Raw genomic sequence first — 16,601 nt, forward strand, 5'->3', positions numbered from 1 at the left:
CCAGCTTAAGGGTTCTAATTTTGCTCAAAGATTCATCCAATGGTGCTGTGCGAATTGCCTCTTCCAGAGACTCAAACCAGAATGCCGCTGCAGCAGTGACAGGCGCAATGCATGCAAGAGGCTGTAATATAAAACCTTGTTGAACAAACATTTTCTTAAGGTAACCCTCTAATTTTTTATCCATTGGATCTGAGAAAGCACAGCTATCCTCCACCGGGATAGTAGTACGCTTGGCTAAAGTAGAAACTGCTCCCTCCACCTTAGGGACCGTCTGCCATAAGTCTTGTGTGGTGGCGTCTATAGAGAACATTTTTCTAAATATCGGAGGAGGGGAAAAAGGCACACCGGGTCTATCCCACTCCTTGCTAATAATCTCTGTAAGACTCTTTGGTATAGGAAAAATGTCAGTACACACCGGTACCGCATAGAATTTATCCAGCCTACATAATTTCTCTGGGATTGCCACCGTGTCACAATCATTCAGAGCCGCTAACACCTCCCCTAGCAACACGCGGAGGTTCTCAAGCTTAAATTTAAAATTTGAAATTTCTGAATCTGGTCTCCCCGAATCAGAACCGTCACCCACAGAATGAAGCTCTCCGTCCTCATGTTCTGCAAATTGTGACGCAGTATCAGACATGGCTCTCGTGTCATCGGCGCGCTCTGTCCTTAACCCAGAGCTGTCGCGCTTGCCTCTTAACTCGGGCATGTATAATACTTCTTTCATAACATTAGCCATATCATGTAAAGTGATTTGTAAGGGCCTTGATGTACTTGGCGCCTCAATCTTACGCACCTCCCGAGCGGGAGACGAAGGTACTGACACGTGAGGAGAGTTAGACGGCATAACTTCCCCCTCGTTGTCTGGTGATAATTTCTTTATCGGTACAGATTGACTTTTATTCAAAGTAATATCAATACAATTGGTACACATATTGCTATTGGGCTCCACATCGGCTTTTAAACATAATGAACAAGCAGATTCCTCTGTATCAGACATGTTTAAACAGACTAGCAATGAAGCTAACAAGCTTGGAAATTACTTCAATAAGTTTACAAGCAATATAAAAAACGCTGCAGCGCTTTTTTTTAAAAACACAATTGAATAACAAAGAACTAGTTCAGTTATAGTCAACAATTCTTTAAATGTATTAATTAGCAGAGGATTGCACCCATTAGCAAAAGGATGATTAACCCCTCAGTACCCAAAAAAACGGATATCAAATTAAGATTTAACGCTTTTATCACAGTCAAACACACTGTCACAGGTCTGCTGTGACTGATTACCTCCCTCAAAAACGAATTTTGAAGATCCCTGAGCTCTCTGGAGACGTCCTGGATCAAAGAGGAAGAAGCAGGAAGACTGTGCTAGAATTTTAACTGCGCAACAAGGCGCTAAAAAAGGTCCCTCCCACTCCTATTACAACAGTGGGAGACCTGATATAACGGTTTCTATGCAGAAATATACGTTAGCCGTGTGGAAAAAAATCATGCCCAAAAAGATTTATCACCAAAGTACCTCACAAAACGATTAACATGCCAGTTAACGTTTTAAAAAACAACATTTCAGATGCTGTGTAAGGTTATTACTAAGCCTGCTACCAGTCGTTTCTACTGCAGTTAAGGCTCACACATTATATCAGTATTAACAGTATTTTTTCAGTCAAATTCTAGTCCCTTGAAAATAACTCTACTGTGCATACATTTATCAGCCTGATACCAGTCACTACTACTGCATTTAAGGCTGTACTTACATCATACGGGTAACGGCAGTGTTTTCTTAGTCAATTCCATTCCCAGAAAAACAGAATTTATGCTTACCTGATAAATTATTTTCTCCAACGGTGTGTCCGGTCCACGGCGTCATCCTTACTTGTGGGAATATCTCTTCCCCAACAGGAAATGGCAAAGAGTCCCAGCAAAGCTGGCCATATAGTCCCTCCTAGGCTCCGCCCACCCCAGTCATTCGACCGACGGACAGGAGGAAATATATATAGGAGAAACCATATGGTACCGTGGTGACTGTAGTTAGAGAAAATAATTCATCAGACCTGATTAAAAAACCAGGGCGGGCCGTGGACCGGACACACCGTTGGAGAAAGTAATTTATCAGGTAAGCATAAATTCTGTTTTCTCCAACATTGGTGTGTCCGGTCCACGGCGTCATCCTTACTTGTGGGAACCAATACCAAAGCTTTAGGACACGGATGAAGGGAGGGAGCAAATCAGGTCACCTAAACGGAAGGCACCACAGCTTGCAAAACCTTTCTCCCAAAAATAGCCTCTGAAGAAGCAAAAGTATCAAATTTGTAAAATTTGGCAAAAGTGTGCAGTGAAGACCAAGTCGCTGACTTACATATCTGGTCAACAGAAGCCTCGTTCTTGAAGGCCCATGTGGAAGCCACAGCCCTAGTGGAGTGAGCTGTGATTCTTTCAGGAGGCTGCCGTCCGGCAGTCTCATAAGCCAATCGGATGATGCTTTTAAGCCAAAAGGAAAGAGAGGTAGAAGTCGCTTTTTGACCTCTCGTTTTACCAGAATAGACAACAAACAAAGAAGATGTTTGTCTGAAATCTTTTGTAGCCTCTAAATAGAATTTTAGAGCATGGACTATGTCCAAATTGTGTAACAAACGTTCCTTCTTTGAAACTGGATTCGGACATAAAGAAGGTACAACTATCTCCTGGTTAATATTCTTGTTAGAAACAACCTTTGGAAGAAAACCAGGCTTAGTACGCAAAACCACCTTATCTGCATGGAACACCAGATAGGGCGGAGAACACTGCAGAGCAGATAACTCTGAAACTCTTCTAGCAGAAGAAATTGCAACCAAAAACAAAACTTTCCAAGATAGTAACTTAATATCTATGGATTGTAAAGGTTCAAACGGAACCCCTTGAAGAACTGAAAGAACTAGATTTAGACTCCAGGGAGGAGTCAAAGGTCTGTAAACAGGCTTGATCCTAACCAGAGCCTGAACAAATGCTTGAACATCTGGCACAGCTGCCAGTCTTTTGTGTAGTAAGACAGATAAAGCAGAGATCTGTCCCTTTAGAGAACTTGCAGATAATCCTTTCTCCAAACCTTCTTGTAGAAAGGAGAGAATCTTAGGAATTTTTATCTTATTCCATGGGAATCCTTTGGATTCACACCAACAGATATATCTTTTCCATATTTTATGGTAAATCTTTCTAGTTACCGTTTTTCTGGCCTGAACCAGAGTATCTATCACAGAATCTGAAAACCCACGCTTTGATAGAATCAAGCGTTCAATCTCCAAGCCGTCAGCTGGAGGGAAACCAGATTTGGATGTTCGAATGGACCCTGAACAAGAAGGTCCTGTCTCAAAGGTAGCTTCCATGGTGGAACCTATGACATATTCACCAGGTCTGCATACCAAGTCCTGCGTGGCCACATAGGAGCTATCAAGATCACTGAGGCCCTCTCCTGTTTGATCCTGGCTACCAGCCTGGGAATGAGAGGAAACGGTGGAAATACATAAGCTAGGTTGAAGGTCCAAGGTGCTACTAGTGCATCTACTAGAGTCGCCTTGGGATCCCTGGATCTGGACCCGTAGCAAGGAACCTTGAAGTTCTGACGAGACGCCATCAGATCCATGTCTGGAATGCCCCATAATTGAGTTAGTTGGGCAAAAGATCTCCGGGTGGAGTTCCCATCCCCCCGGATGGAATGTCTGACGACTCAGATAATCCGCTTCCCAGTTTTCCACACCTGGGATGTGGATCGCAGATAGGTGGCAGGAGTGATCCTCCGCCCATTGAATTATTTTGGTCACTTCTTTCATCGCCAGGGAACTCCTTGTTCCCCCCTGATGATTGATATACGCAACGGTCGTCATGTTGTCTGATTGGAATCTTATGAATCTGGCCTTTGCTAGCTGAGGCCAAGCCCTGAGAGCATTGAAGATCGCTCTTAGTTCCAGAATGTTTATCGGGAGAAGAGACTCTTCCCGAGACCATAGTCCCTGAGCTTTCAGGGATTTCCAGACCGCGCCCCAGCCCACTAGACTGGCGTCGGTCGTGACAATGACCCACTCTGGTCTGCGGAAGCTCATTCCCTGGGATAGATGGTCCAGGGTCAGCCACCAACGGAGTGAATCTCTGTTCTTCTGATCTACTTGAATCATTGGAGACAAGTCTGTATAGTCCCCATTCCACTGTTTGAGCATGCACAGTTGGAATGGTCTTAGATGAATTCGTGCAAAAGGAACTATGTCCATTGCTGCAACCATCAACCCTACTACTTCCATGCACTGCGCTATGGAAGGACGTGGAACAGAATGAAGAACTTGACAAGTGCTTAGAAGTTTTGACTTTCTGACCTCTGTCAGAAAAATCCTCATTTCTAAGGAATCTATTATTGTTCCCAAGAAGGGAACTCTTGTTGACGGAGACAGAGAACTTTTTTCTATGTTCACCTTCCATCCGTGTGATCTGAGAAAGGCCAGAACGATGTCTGTATGAGCCTTTGCTTTTCACAGGGACGACGCTTGTATTAGAATGTCGTCCAAGTAAGGTACTACTTCAATGCCCCTCGGTCTTAGAACCGCTAGAAGGGACCCTAGCACCTTTGTGAAAATCCTTGGAGCAGTGGCTAACCCGAATGGGAGGGCCACAAACTGGTAATGTTTGTCCAGAAAGGCGAACCTTAGGAACTGATGATGTTCTTTGTGGATAGGAATATGTAGGTACGCATCCTTTAGATCCACGGTAGTCATAAATTGACCTTCCTGGATAGTGGGTAGAATCGTTCGAATGGTTTCCATCTTGAACGATGGTACCCTGAGAAATTTGTTTAGGATCTTCAAATCCCAAATCCAAAATTGGTCTGAAAGTTCCCTCTTTTTTGGGAACTACGAACAGATTTGAATAAAATCCCATTCCTTGTTCCTTTATTGGAACTGGGTGTATCACTCCCATCTTTAACAGGTCTTCTACACAATGTAAGAACGCCTGTCTCTTTATTTGGTTTAAGGATAAGTGAGACATGTGGAACCTTCCCCTTGGGGGTAGTTCCCTGAATTCCAGAAGATAACCCTGAGAAACTATTTCTAGTGCCCAGGGATCCTGAACATCTCTTGCCCAAGCCTGAGCAAAGAGAGAGAGTCTGCCCCCTACTAGATCCGGTCCCGGATCGGGGGCTACTCCTTCATGCTGTTTTGTTAGCAGCAGCAGGCTTCTTGGCCTGCTTACCCTTGTTCCAGCCTTGCATCGGTTTCCAGGCTGGTTTGGGTTGTGAGGCATTACCCTCTTGCTTAGAGGATGCAGAATTAGAGGCCGGTCCGTTCCTGAAATTGCGAAAGGAACGAAAATTAGACTTATTCTTGGCCTTGAAAGGCCTATCTTGTGGAAGGGCATGGCCCTTTCCCCCAGTGATGTCTGAGATAATCTCTTTCAATTCTGGTCCAAATAGAGTTTTACCTTTGAAAGGGATGTTAAGCAATTTTGTCTTGGATGACACATCCGCTGACCAAGACTTTAGCCAAAGCGCTCTGCGCGCCACGATAGCAAACCCTGAATTTTTCGCCGCTAATCTAGCTAATTGCAAAGCGGCATCTAAAATAAAAGAGTTAGCCAACTTAAGTGCGTGAACTCTGTCCATAACCTCCTCATACGGATTCTCTCTACTGAGCGACTTTTCTAGTTCCTCTAACCAGAACCACGCTGCTGTAGTGACAGGAACAATGCACGAAATGGGTTGTAGAAGGTAACCTTGCTGTACAAAAATCTTCTTAAGCAAACCCTCCAATTGTTTATCCATAGGATCTTTGAAAGCACAACTATCCTCTATAGGAATAGTAGTGCGCTTGTTTAGAGTAGAAACTGCCCCCTCGACCTTAGGGACTGTCTGCCATAAGTCCTTTCTGGGGTCGACCACAGGAAATAATTTCTTAAATATAGGGGGGGGAACAAAAGGTATGCCGGGCTTTTCCCACTCCTTATTCACTATGTCCGCCACCCGCTTGGGTATAGGAAAAGCGTCGGGGTGCACCGGAACCTCTAGGAACTTGTCCATCTTGCATAATTTCTCTGGAATGACCAAGTTGTCACAATCATCCAGAGTAGATAACACCTCCTTAAGCAGTGCCCGGAGATGTTCTAATTTAAATTTAAATGTCACAACATCAGGTTCAGCTTGTTGAGAAATTTTTCCTGAATCTGAAATTTCCCCATCTGACAAAACCTCCCTCATGGCCACTTCATATTGGTGTGAGGGTATGACAGAACAATTATCATCAGTGCCCTCCTGCTCTTCAGTGTTTAAAACAGAGCAATCGCGCTTTCTCTGATAAGTAGGCATTTTGGATAAAATATTTGCTATGGAGTTATCCATTACAGCCGTCAATTGTTGCATGGTAATAAGCATTGGCGCACTAGATGTACTAGGGGCCTCCTGTGTGGGCAAAACTGGTGTAGACACAGTAGGAGATGATGTAGTATCATGTTTACTCCCCTCATCTGAGGAATCATCTTGGACAAATTCATTATCTGTGGCAGTACTGTCCTTACTTTGTTTGGACGCTATGGCACAATTATCACACAAATTTAAATGGGGAGACACATTGGCTTTCATACATATAGAACATAGCTTATCCGAAGGCACAGACATGTTAAACAGGCTTAAACTTGTCAATAAAGCACAAAAAACGTTTTAAAATAAAACCGTTACTGTCACTTTAAATTTTAAACAGAAAACACTTTATTACTGAATATGTGAAAAAGTATGAAGGAATTGTTCAAAAATTTCCAAAATTTAACCCTTAAAATAACGGAACCGGAGCCGTTTACAAATTTAACCCCTATACAGTCCCAGCTATAGCCTTTGCTGTGACCTAACCAAGCCCAGAGGGGAATACGATACCAAGTGACGCCTTCTAGAAACTTTTCCAGCTACTTTCAGATCCTCACACATGCATCTGCATGTCTTGCTCTCAAAAAACAACTGCGCAGTAATGGCGCAAAAATGAGGCTCAGCCTACAACTGGAAAGGCCCTCCCTGACTGGAAAAGGTGTCTAACATAGTGCCTGCCGTTAAAAAATGTTCCCCAAGTTTATAAATGTGAATTATCAGCATAAACATGTATAAAATGCCCAAATAAAGCAATCGATTTAGCCCATAAAAGTGTCTACCAGTTTTATAGCCCATATTAAGCCCTTTATTCTGTTTGCTTGACTAAGAAAATGGCTTACCGGTCCCCATGAGGGGAAATGACAGCCTTCCAGCATTACATGGTCTTGTTAGAAATATGGCTAGTCATACCTTAAGCAGAAAAGTCTGCTAACTGTTTCCCCCAACTGAAGTTACTTCATCTCAACAGTCCTATGTGGAAACAGCAATCGATTTTAGTTACTGTCTGCTAAAATCATCTTCCTCTCACAAACCGAAATCTTCATCCTTTTCTGTTTCAGAGTAAATAGTTCAAAATAAAATCCAACTTTTATTGGGCTCAGTTAAAACGCCAAATAGGCATGAAGACAGCATACTAGCCACTGTGTATCAGTAACCTGTTGTCAAACCCGGGTGAAGAGTGAGCACCGCCCCCTGACCGGAGATTCCCGTTACGTCACGACCGACGTCAGAGGACGCGCTTGGCAAGACAGGAACGCTGCCAAAGCCGCACGAGACTGCCGGATGCCTTTTGGAGCTATCAGCCCATCGATATACCCTAGACCGTGACCGTGTAGGTCCCCCGGCAGCCAAGAACTCTGACACAGAAGGTTCGTTAATAAGGGGGCGACTGGAGCTCATATGGGGTAAGTCCCGGACACAACACGATAAATCATGCATATTTGCCTGCATTGTAGTCTGCACATCTGAAGAGTATCTCCCACTAAACTTTTGTTGTTGTCAGAGTAAATAGTACATACCAGCACTATTTTAAAATAACAAACACTTGATAGAAGAATAAAAAACTACATTTAAACACCAAAAAACTCTTAACCATCTCCGTGGAGATGTTGCCTGTGCAACGGCAAAGAGAATGACTGTGGTGGGCGGAGCCTAGGAGGGACTATATGGCCAGCTTTGCTGGGACTCTTTGCCATTTCCTGTTGGGGAAGAGATATTCCCACAAGTAAGGATGACGCCGTGGACCGGACACACCAATGTTGGAGAAATATTGTACTGCACATACCTCATTTGCGGGAGATCCCGCATGCTATTCCCATTTTCTGAAGTTACCCCACTCCTCAGAATGTCGAGAACAGCCAGTGGATCTTAGTTACGCCTGCTAAGATCATAGAAAACGCAGGCAGTTTCTTCTTCCAAATACTGCCTGAGATAGAAAAACAGCACACTCCGGTGCCATTTAAAATAACAAACTTTTGATTGAAGAATAATTAAGTAAAAACTCCAGCTCATCTCGCGACCTCCTTCTTTGTTGAGGGTTGCAAGAGAATGACTGGATATGACATGTGAGGGGAGGAGCTATATAGCAGCTCTGCTTGGGTGATCCTCTTGCAACTTCCTGTTGGGAAGGAGAATATATCCCATAAGTAATGGATGACCCGTGGACTGAACACACTTAACAAGAGAAATACAGTTAATTATAGCTGGGGATTGATAACATTTTATGTTAGAAAAGTTAAGAAAAAAACATTTAATAAACATCAAATAAACTTCTAAAATACCCCTCAGGCAACCCCACACCTCAATTACTGAGGTGCCTTACTGCTACCAATTAAGACCAGATCACCCAGAAATGGAGAAAAACAACTTTTTCCTCAAAAACGTTATGAAGTAAAGCTGGTTATGTGACCACAACTGCTGAGCTCAAACTACTGCTGCGACACAGAGAAGCACTACTTCCTGGTACACTGAGTACCAGAAATAACCGTTTTTTCAAACCTGACAGTTTAAAATGTTGCATCGTTTTATTTTAAAGCAAAGGGGAAATGAATAAGCTGCTGAAATAGAAAATTCAGCCTTACTTTAAGTTTAAACTTGAATTGTTTTATCAAGCAAATATGCGTCAGAAAATAAAGCCTAATAAAAACATTTTACCCTTTTTTTTTAAGAGTTTAAAATGATAGTCTCGCACATGCTACAGTGCCTGCTTCATGCCACAGTGTAACCCATACATCAGGATTATCTATGTCCCAATAAAAAAGCAGTGACTTTTAATTTGTTAAGTGCATTGTCTCCCCAACTGGAAGAAAAAGCACTTACCTGCTCCGCTGTCCAGCATGTAGACAGTTACAAAGGTATGAGAGGACACAGTTCCTCACAGAGACCTTTTAAAAAAAAAAGAACAGAGTAGCCAACTCTGGCTTTCTAAACAAGGGCAACAATTGTTAGGAAAACGCAGTAAAAACCTCTTTACAAGTTCCTAACTGCTAGAAGCCACCACTACCCGACTGCAATGAATGACGTGGAATACGGCTATACCCCAAAACTTGCTTGTAGATTAAATAAAAAAAATTCTTCAGACACCTAAACTTCACCTCCTCCATGCCCGGAAGGCAAAGAGAATGAATAGGGGTTGTGTGTAAGAGAGTGATACTTAGCAGTTTAACTGTGGTGCTCTTTGCCTCCTCCTGCTGGCCAGGAGTGATATGCTCAACAGTAATTACTCAAGCCATGGACTCACAATATCTTAGGTAAGAAATATATGCAAGAATGATATTAGAGGTAGAGAGAGTATAACTCACAGCATATGCAAGGTGGACAATAAAACTTGTGTAACAGGAAGTAAAGTAGATCTAGATCTTGCTTGATCAACTAGGTAATGACAAAATAAAAAAGTATTCTGAGCTTTGTGGGTCTACAAGATGCAAGGGAGAGGACAATGTTGTGCTGTGGGGTTTTTTGCTCTTAACAAGCAAAATAGTTATTTTCCTAGAAAAACAGACTTCAGGAGCATTAAACCTTGGGCAAAGGGAAAAAAATGTTTAAAAAAAAATCTGTCTAACTTCAGAAAAGCAGTGAAAGACAAAGGATATTAATATTTCAGGCATATTTATATTTTGTCTGCGTGAAGTTAATTTGAGTCTATTAGTCTGCAAAAAGCTGTTCAAATAAGAACAAGTAAACATTTTATTTGTCCATAAGTTTTCAAATATTTTCAGACCGCTCTGTAAAAAAATATGTATTATAAGGAGAAGATTCCAAATAATCAACGCTTTGGTGTCACACCTGGTGATCAACTGTATCACAGGTTGCAGACAGATCAAGAAGCATTAGATGGGAGAAGACTTGACATGGCCTGTCATTTGTCCCCTTAGTAAATGCAATAAGCATAAAAGCCCAGTTATAAGTGGTCAAGAAGAGATTTTGATATAAGGTAAATTTATAAGTCTTTAAACATTTATTTATTGTACCCTTTTATACGTCAGAAGAATTTCTGGACTTTATTATAGAGATGACGATTGATGATGGTAAGCTTGGTAAAACGTAGGTATCTTAAGAATAGGTCATGAAGGCAAGTTTAAGGGGTAATGATAATGGAAGAGATAAAGAGTATGTGTTAGGATTGGTGTAAGAGTCACTAAAAAGGAGGGCAACAGAAGGGAAGAGAATAAATCGGTCAGATAATATTGTAGGTGGATAAGAGGAGCAGATCTCATCATATAGGAGTAGGAGCAAGGAAGTAGAGTTTGAATAGGTAAGCCGGGTTATTTAGGCATTATAGAGCATTTATGAAACTAAGGCAAGTCTGATGAGATGGGAGCATGGTTCCTGTCTAACAGTGTTTTTCAAGTGTTTTGCTGAAAGACTGCGATACTATACTCCCTAGTGTACCAAGATATCTCCGTATTCTATCACAAACACACCTAAATTCTCATTCTTCTAATTCTATTATTTTTTGAATGTACAATAAGAGTATCAGTTAAGTTGCATATGCTTTTGCAACTGTTCCTTTCATAGAGATATTTTTTTGTTGTAATAATAAGATATGAATTCACCTTTTCACATTTCAAGTTAGTTAATTTTACCATGATTTCCATATATATTATATAAAAACAATTCTAGTAAAACAATATCACTAACAGCTGCATACACATATACTGTGCTTTGCTGTTATCAATGAAGTGTGTATTACCAACTACTCAATCTATGCATTGGGCATTCAAAAAAACTAAAATATTTCCCCCACGGTATATTAATATGAACTGTTACTTACCAGTAAAATTAATAACAGCATTCACAGGAGCACTGCTTGCTACTGCAGCATGTGCCAGGTGAGGATATTTCATTCTGTACCATGCTGCAAGTGATCCAGGGTAAGAGCCACCAAAAACAACCCATTTACGATTGTAAAGGCCCAAAACCTGTGTCATCACAGTCTGAAAATGGCCAATATCTGCTAGGGCTTGACGACTGCTCAGGTAGCGAAGATTATCCAAGTTCATATTCCTAAGGAATGAAGGAGAAAAGGTTGTAAAAACATACAAATCTTGAGAAATTAAATATGTACACTACCAGCATATCTATATAATTTATCAGGCTCTATACATACAAAAAAAATATATATATATATATATGCATTAACCTACTAACTGGCCTCTCTCTCTCTCTACCAACTCTCCCCCCTTCAATCCATCCTAAATGCCTCTTCCAGGCTAATCCACCTTTCCTGCTGCACCTCTCTAAAAGTCCCATTGCTTGCTCCCCATTCACAGCAGAATTAAATTCAAATTTCTCTCCCTAACCTACAAAGCCCTTACCAACGCTGTTCCCCACTTTCTGTCCTCACTCCAGCCCCACCCCCAAAGATCCAACATTCTCTTGTGTGGCACCAGCCCACTGGAAAGCACTTCCTTGCAATCTCAATTTTTCCTATAATCTGCCTTTTAAATGATCCCTAAGACATTTTTGTTCAGGGAAGCCCACAACCCTACTAAGTAACAAATTAATTCCACTTACCTAACAATTGCCCCATCTAACTCTATTATCATTCTCACCCTTGCAGTCCTCACCCTCCTAGAAGTTCCCACAGGAATAGAGCCCTAAAGTTGTTGGTTAAATGTTGTCTTGTCTCAATTATTGTATCATTATTTTAGGTAAATCAAAAATTGTACCCATGGACAGTGCTACAGAATATGTTGGTGCTTTATAAATAAAGTATAATAATGCAAAAATTAAATGGACACTGAACACAAATTTGTTCTATTGTGATTCAGATAGAGCATGCAATTTTAAGCAACTATCTAATTTACTGCTATTATCACATTCTTTTCATTCTCTTGGTATCTTTATTTGAAATGCAAGAATGTAAGTGTAGATGCCGGCCCATTTATGGTGAACACACTGTGTTCTTGCTGATTGGTGGGTAAATTCACCTACCAATAAACAAGTGCTTTCCATGGTTCTGAACCAAAGAAATAGCTTAGATGCCTTCTTTTTCAAATAAAGAAAGCAAGAGAACGAAGAAAAATTGATAATGGGAGTAAATTAAAAAGTTGTTTAAAATTGCATGCTCTATCTGAATCACGAAAGAAAAAATTTGGGTTCAGTGTCCCTTTAAGCTTACAAGCTGATTAAACCCTTCACTCCTGTTAATTTCAGAAGTGTCTTGCACACCTGCAATAAGCGGCCTTCTAATTGCCAAAAATAATAGCAAAGCCATGAATGTCTACTGTTTCTGAACAAAGGGGACCCCAGAAAAGCCTTTAAAACCATTTGTCTTATGAATGCAGTAGTTGTGTGTAAATTTCAGTGAGACATTATTTTATTATATGATCGTAATTGGTGGCATCAAATATAATAATATGGGCCTAGATCAACACCTTGGTTTGTCTACAATATATATATACTGACAGCACTGTTTGCGTCATCGTGGGTCCACCTATTAGAGCAAAGGGGCGTCTGTGGTTTAGAAAAGGAGGTGTGATATAGGGAGCCAATCACGCACAATAGGGTGATAAGTATAACACTGCGGCTTGATAAAGGTAATATTACGATCTGGCGAAGTGTCTTATGACATTATCTGTTTATATTTTGATGGGGACTATAGGTAGCCAATCAAGACTTAAGGGCGTGATTAGTAGAACACTGCGGTTTAGAAGAAAAAGAGAATGTTGCGATCTGGCGATGAGTCTTGTTACAGTAGTCGTTTATTGTCAGTGGGCTTATGGGAGTACTCTGGACATAATTTGGTGATGATTACTTTTTAGATTCGGTGGATTGCTGCGATTGCTTATACAATGCGTGAATTGTGTTGACAGCAGCATTGTTTTCTATTGTCACAACCAATGAGTAGTGAGGGGCGTTTTTCTGCTGTGTTTACTAGGTGGTGGATGATCCCATTTTCTGAGTCAAGGGGTGTAGGTTCGGACATCTGGACCATAAAAATGATGAAGTTGATCAGTGCCAATATATATGTATATTTTTATTCACATACACTTTTAGTGATAGTAACAGTGTTTTTTGTCACATTATATAACAAACACAGGAGAAGCCTTTTACACCTTGTTATGTTTGTATTTTTCTAAACTACATGATGGTTTAGTCTTAAGGTTTTGCACACGGTCTCCTATGATTGGAGGCTCAACATGGGGAGGGTTTGTTAGGCCTTTATAAGTTTGCTCACTTGCACTGTTTGATTGTCAGAAGAAGGGACGCTATAGGTCCCAAAACGATACACAAATAAATATTTGGCTTGATGGCAGAAGACCAGTGAGTGCTTTGAATTATTTGACATTGTATACTCCCTGAGAGCACCCTGGCAGTTGTGGAGAGGTAGTGAGAGTGCATATACTGAGAACAATCTATACATATAATCTGTGGTATAGTTCACCCACACAGGGGCTGAAAATAGCCTACACAGCATCATCCCTATATCTTCCTTCATTGTGTCTGTTGGGACTTTGTAACAATATGGAGACTAGTGATGAACTCACACAGATAGAGGCTAATATAGCCATTGGAGGGGCTGTCAGTGATGACAAATATGAAGATATTTTGATGTTTACGGATGAGGATGCGGATCTCATCAGGTTTGGTTCTATTGAGGAACAACAGATCGAGGAGTCCAACCAATCTTTATATAACACATGGGCCAAATTAAAACAAAGACAAATTGACCTCAATCTTCATGGAACCTACTTATCAGAATACCATAAAAAGAGGATGTTACTGAGAGGCTTTCGGATAAGGAATGTGCCCACTATCGGCAGATCTAACCCAGAATTTTGCATAAATTGGTGCAAAGTGCTGAACAAGTGCTCCTTCGACCTTATGTTACTTGTGATACGTGAACCAGGGAGATTACTAGCGGAAGGACTGAAATCCGGACCTTTGAGAATGAACAGCTTACAAGATTGAGGACTGATAATAGCTATGATTGGCTTGACAAACTTGCACAACAAGTAAAGACATAAAAACAAGAGCTCATCTCTTTTAAGAACCTCAAATTGCAGACAGTGGGGTTGGATTATACTCACAAGAGTGTGTACCTATGGATGTTGGCACCGGAAGAGAGGAAGGTATACAGACCGAGACGTGAGAGACTTAATACTAAAAAAAATTAAATACGGTGGATACAAGCTCAGGTGAGAGCACTGAATCAGAAAGTCACATAGATCCTGAAGCTCCTTCCTTCTCTGGAATTACTACGAGGTCCCGGGGCCAACAACAGTGGGATCTCCCACGTGAAGAGTTCTCCACTAGGCCACCACTTGCACCTTACTCCTATTCTTCTACCCGTTTTTTAGGAAGAGGTCCCGGCCGCAAACGAGAAGGGGGGGCCACATCCCGCTGCCCACCAACCCGGAGAAGATAGAGAACAATGTCTTCAACATTAGCTCTAGAGTACTAACCCCAGGAGAGTTATTACTTAACAAAGGACTTTCGTTTGTACCCTATACGAGGATGAACATCTTTAACACACTAGTGGATATCCAAAAATTCGGCAGACAATTAGGCCTGAAGGAATATTTCGGAACAACAAGTGGCACAAGTCAACAGTTCAGAACAGCGGGTACATTTGACCCTAACTCCAATAATGCTTCAATCACCACCTATACTAAAGATCTTCTGAAACAAACAAGAATCTGGAAGAAAAAACAAACATTTTGATAACCTGTCTAAGGATGAGCGACTAGCCCTAAAAACTCTGGGTGAGGACTCCATTATTGTGATACGCCGTCCAATAAAGGTGGGGCGGTTGTAATAATGGATACAACAGATTACAAGAAAAAAATCATCCGGCAGCTTACAGATGAGACAACCTACAAGGTATTGGATAAGGACCCCACAATGGCTCTAAAACGTGATATTGACTATAAAATATCACTATGGAAACAAGATGGTGTGATCACGGAATAGGAGGCTCGTTACCTACAGAGGGACTTCCCGATAACCCCGATCTTATACACGCTGCCAAAGATCCATAAAGACCCAGCATGCCCTCCGGGGAGACCGATAGTATCGGCACGAGGATCTCTTCTACAACCCTTAGCTATATTTGTTGACCACTATTTACAACCTCTGGTAAAAAGGATGAGATCGTACATAAAAGATTCCACAACATTTATCCAAGAAGTCACCATGTTGAGAGACATCAGTGAGACTGATCTTTTGGTCACGATGGATGTTTCAAGCCTTTACACTGTCATCCCACACACAGCAGGGATAGCTACTGTAGCAAGGGGGTTGAGACGGATGCCTTATATTGGCCTACATGAATACGTTCTGATTGAGCTACTAACCATATGCTTGGAGAAGAATTACTTCCGATTTGATAATACATTTTATCTTCAAATTGCAGGCACGGCGATGGGGTCGAATGTGGCCCCATCGCTGGCGAATTTGTTCATGGATGATTATGAAACTTCACAAAATGAGGATATATGATAACACATATGTAAAATTTTATTGCAGATACATTGACGATCTGTTTTTAATTTGGAAGGATGACGAGGATTCGTTTAACCGATGGGTCCATACACTTAACACACAAGAGCACCATCAAGTTTCAGTATGTGGTCAGTACTACAACAGTTGATTATCTCGACGTGAGGGTATCCAAGAACTCTGGATTACTTGGAACCACCTTATATAGGAAGAGTACAGACCGCAATACAGTGCTACATGCCAAGAGCTGTCACCAACCTACCCTCATTAGAAATATACCAAAAGCCCAATATCAGAGGGTCAAAAGGAACAACATTGATGTTGAATTATGCCACATCCAGATGACAGAAATGACGGAGAGGTTTGCCCAACGGGGGTATAAGAAGAAAGATCTAAAGGCAGTGTGTAACCAAGCTATGCAGGGTGAAACAAAAGCTAACAATCAGGATACCAAAGACCAGCTTACTTTCGTCACAACCTACACACCAGACCAATATCCAATTATGAGAGCCATCAAGGAAGAGTGGAAACTGATCAAATCCGATAGTGGTCTACCATTCAGATATTGGGAAACACCGCGGCTGGCTTACAGGAAGGGAAAGAGTCTAAGGGACTCCCTCATGAAGACTGATATATCACCAATGACGGACAAACAAATGTGGCTTAAGAAAAAGAAGGGTTGTTTCAAATGCTTGAGTTGTGTTACTTGTAACAGCATGCACACGGGGAGCACTTTTCAACACCCAGAGAAAATACAAGATCCATTGGTTTTTGACCTGTACGACTA

At 41.4% G+C, this 16,601-nt stretch overlaps 1 protein-coding gene across 1 annotated transcript in view; it reads right to left on the reverse strand.

Annotated features, from left to right (window-relative positions):
- Positions 1 to 16,601, reverse strand: part of LOC128656199 (putative serine protease K12H4.7) — a 655,842-nt gene that overhangs the window by 485,022 nt on the left and 154,219 nt on the right. The window contains 1 exon segment of the mRNA XM_053709971.1: positions 11,142 to 11,374. Within this exon segment, the coding sequence (XP_053565946.1) occupies positions 11,142 to 11,374 (233 nt within the window).

This window comes from Bombina bombina, chromosome 4, assembly GCF_027579735.1.
Source record: "Bombina bombina isolate aBomBom1 chromosome 4, aBomBom1.pri, whole genome shotgun sequence".
Lineage (NCBI taxonomy): Eukaryota > Metazoa > Chordata > Amphibia > Anura > Bombinatoridae > Bombina > Bombina bombina.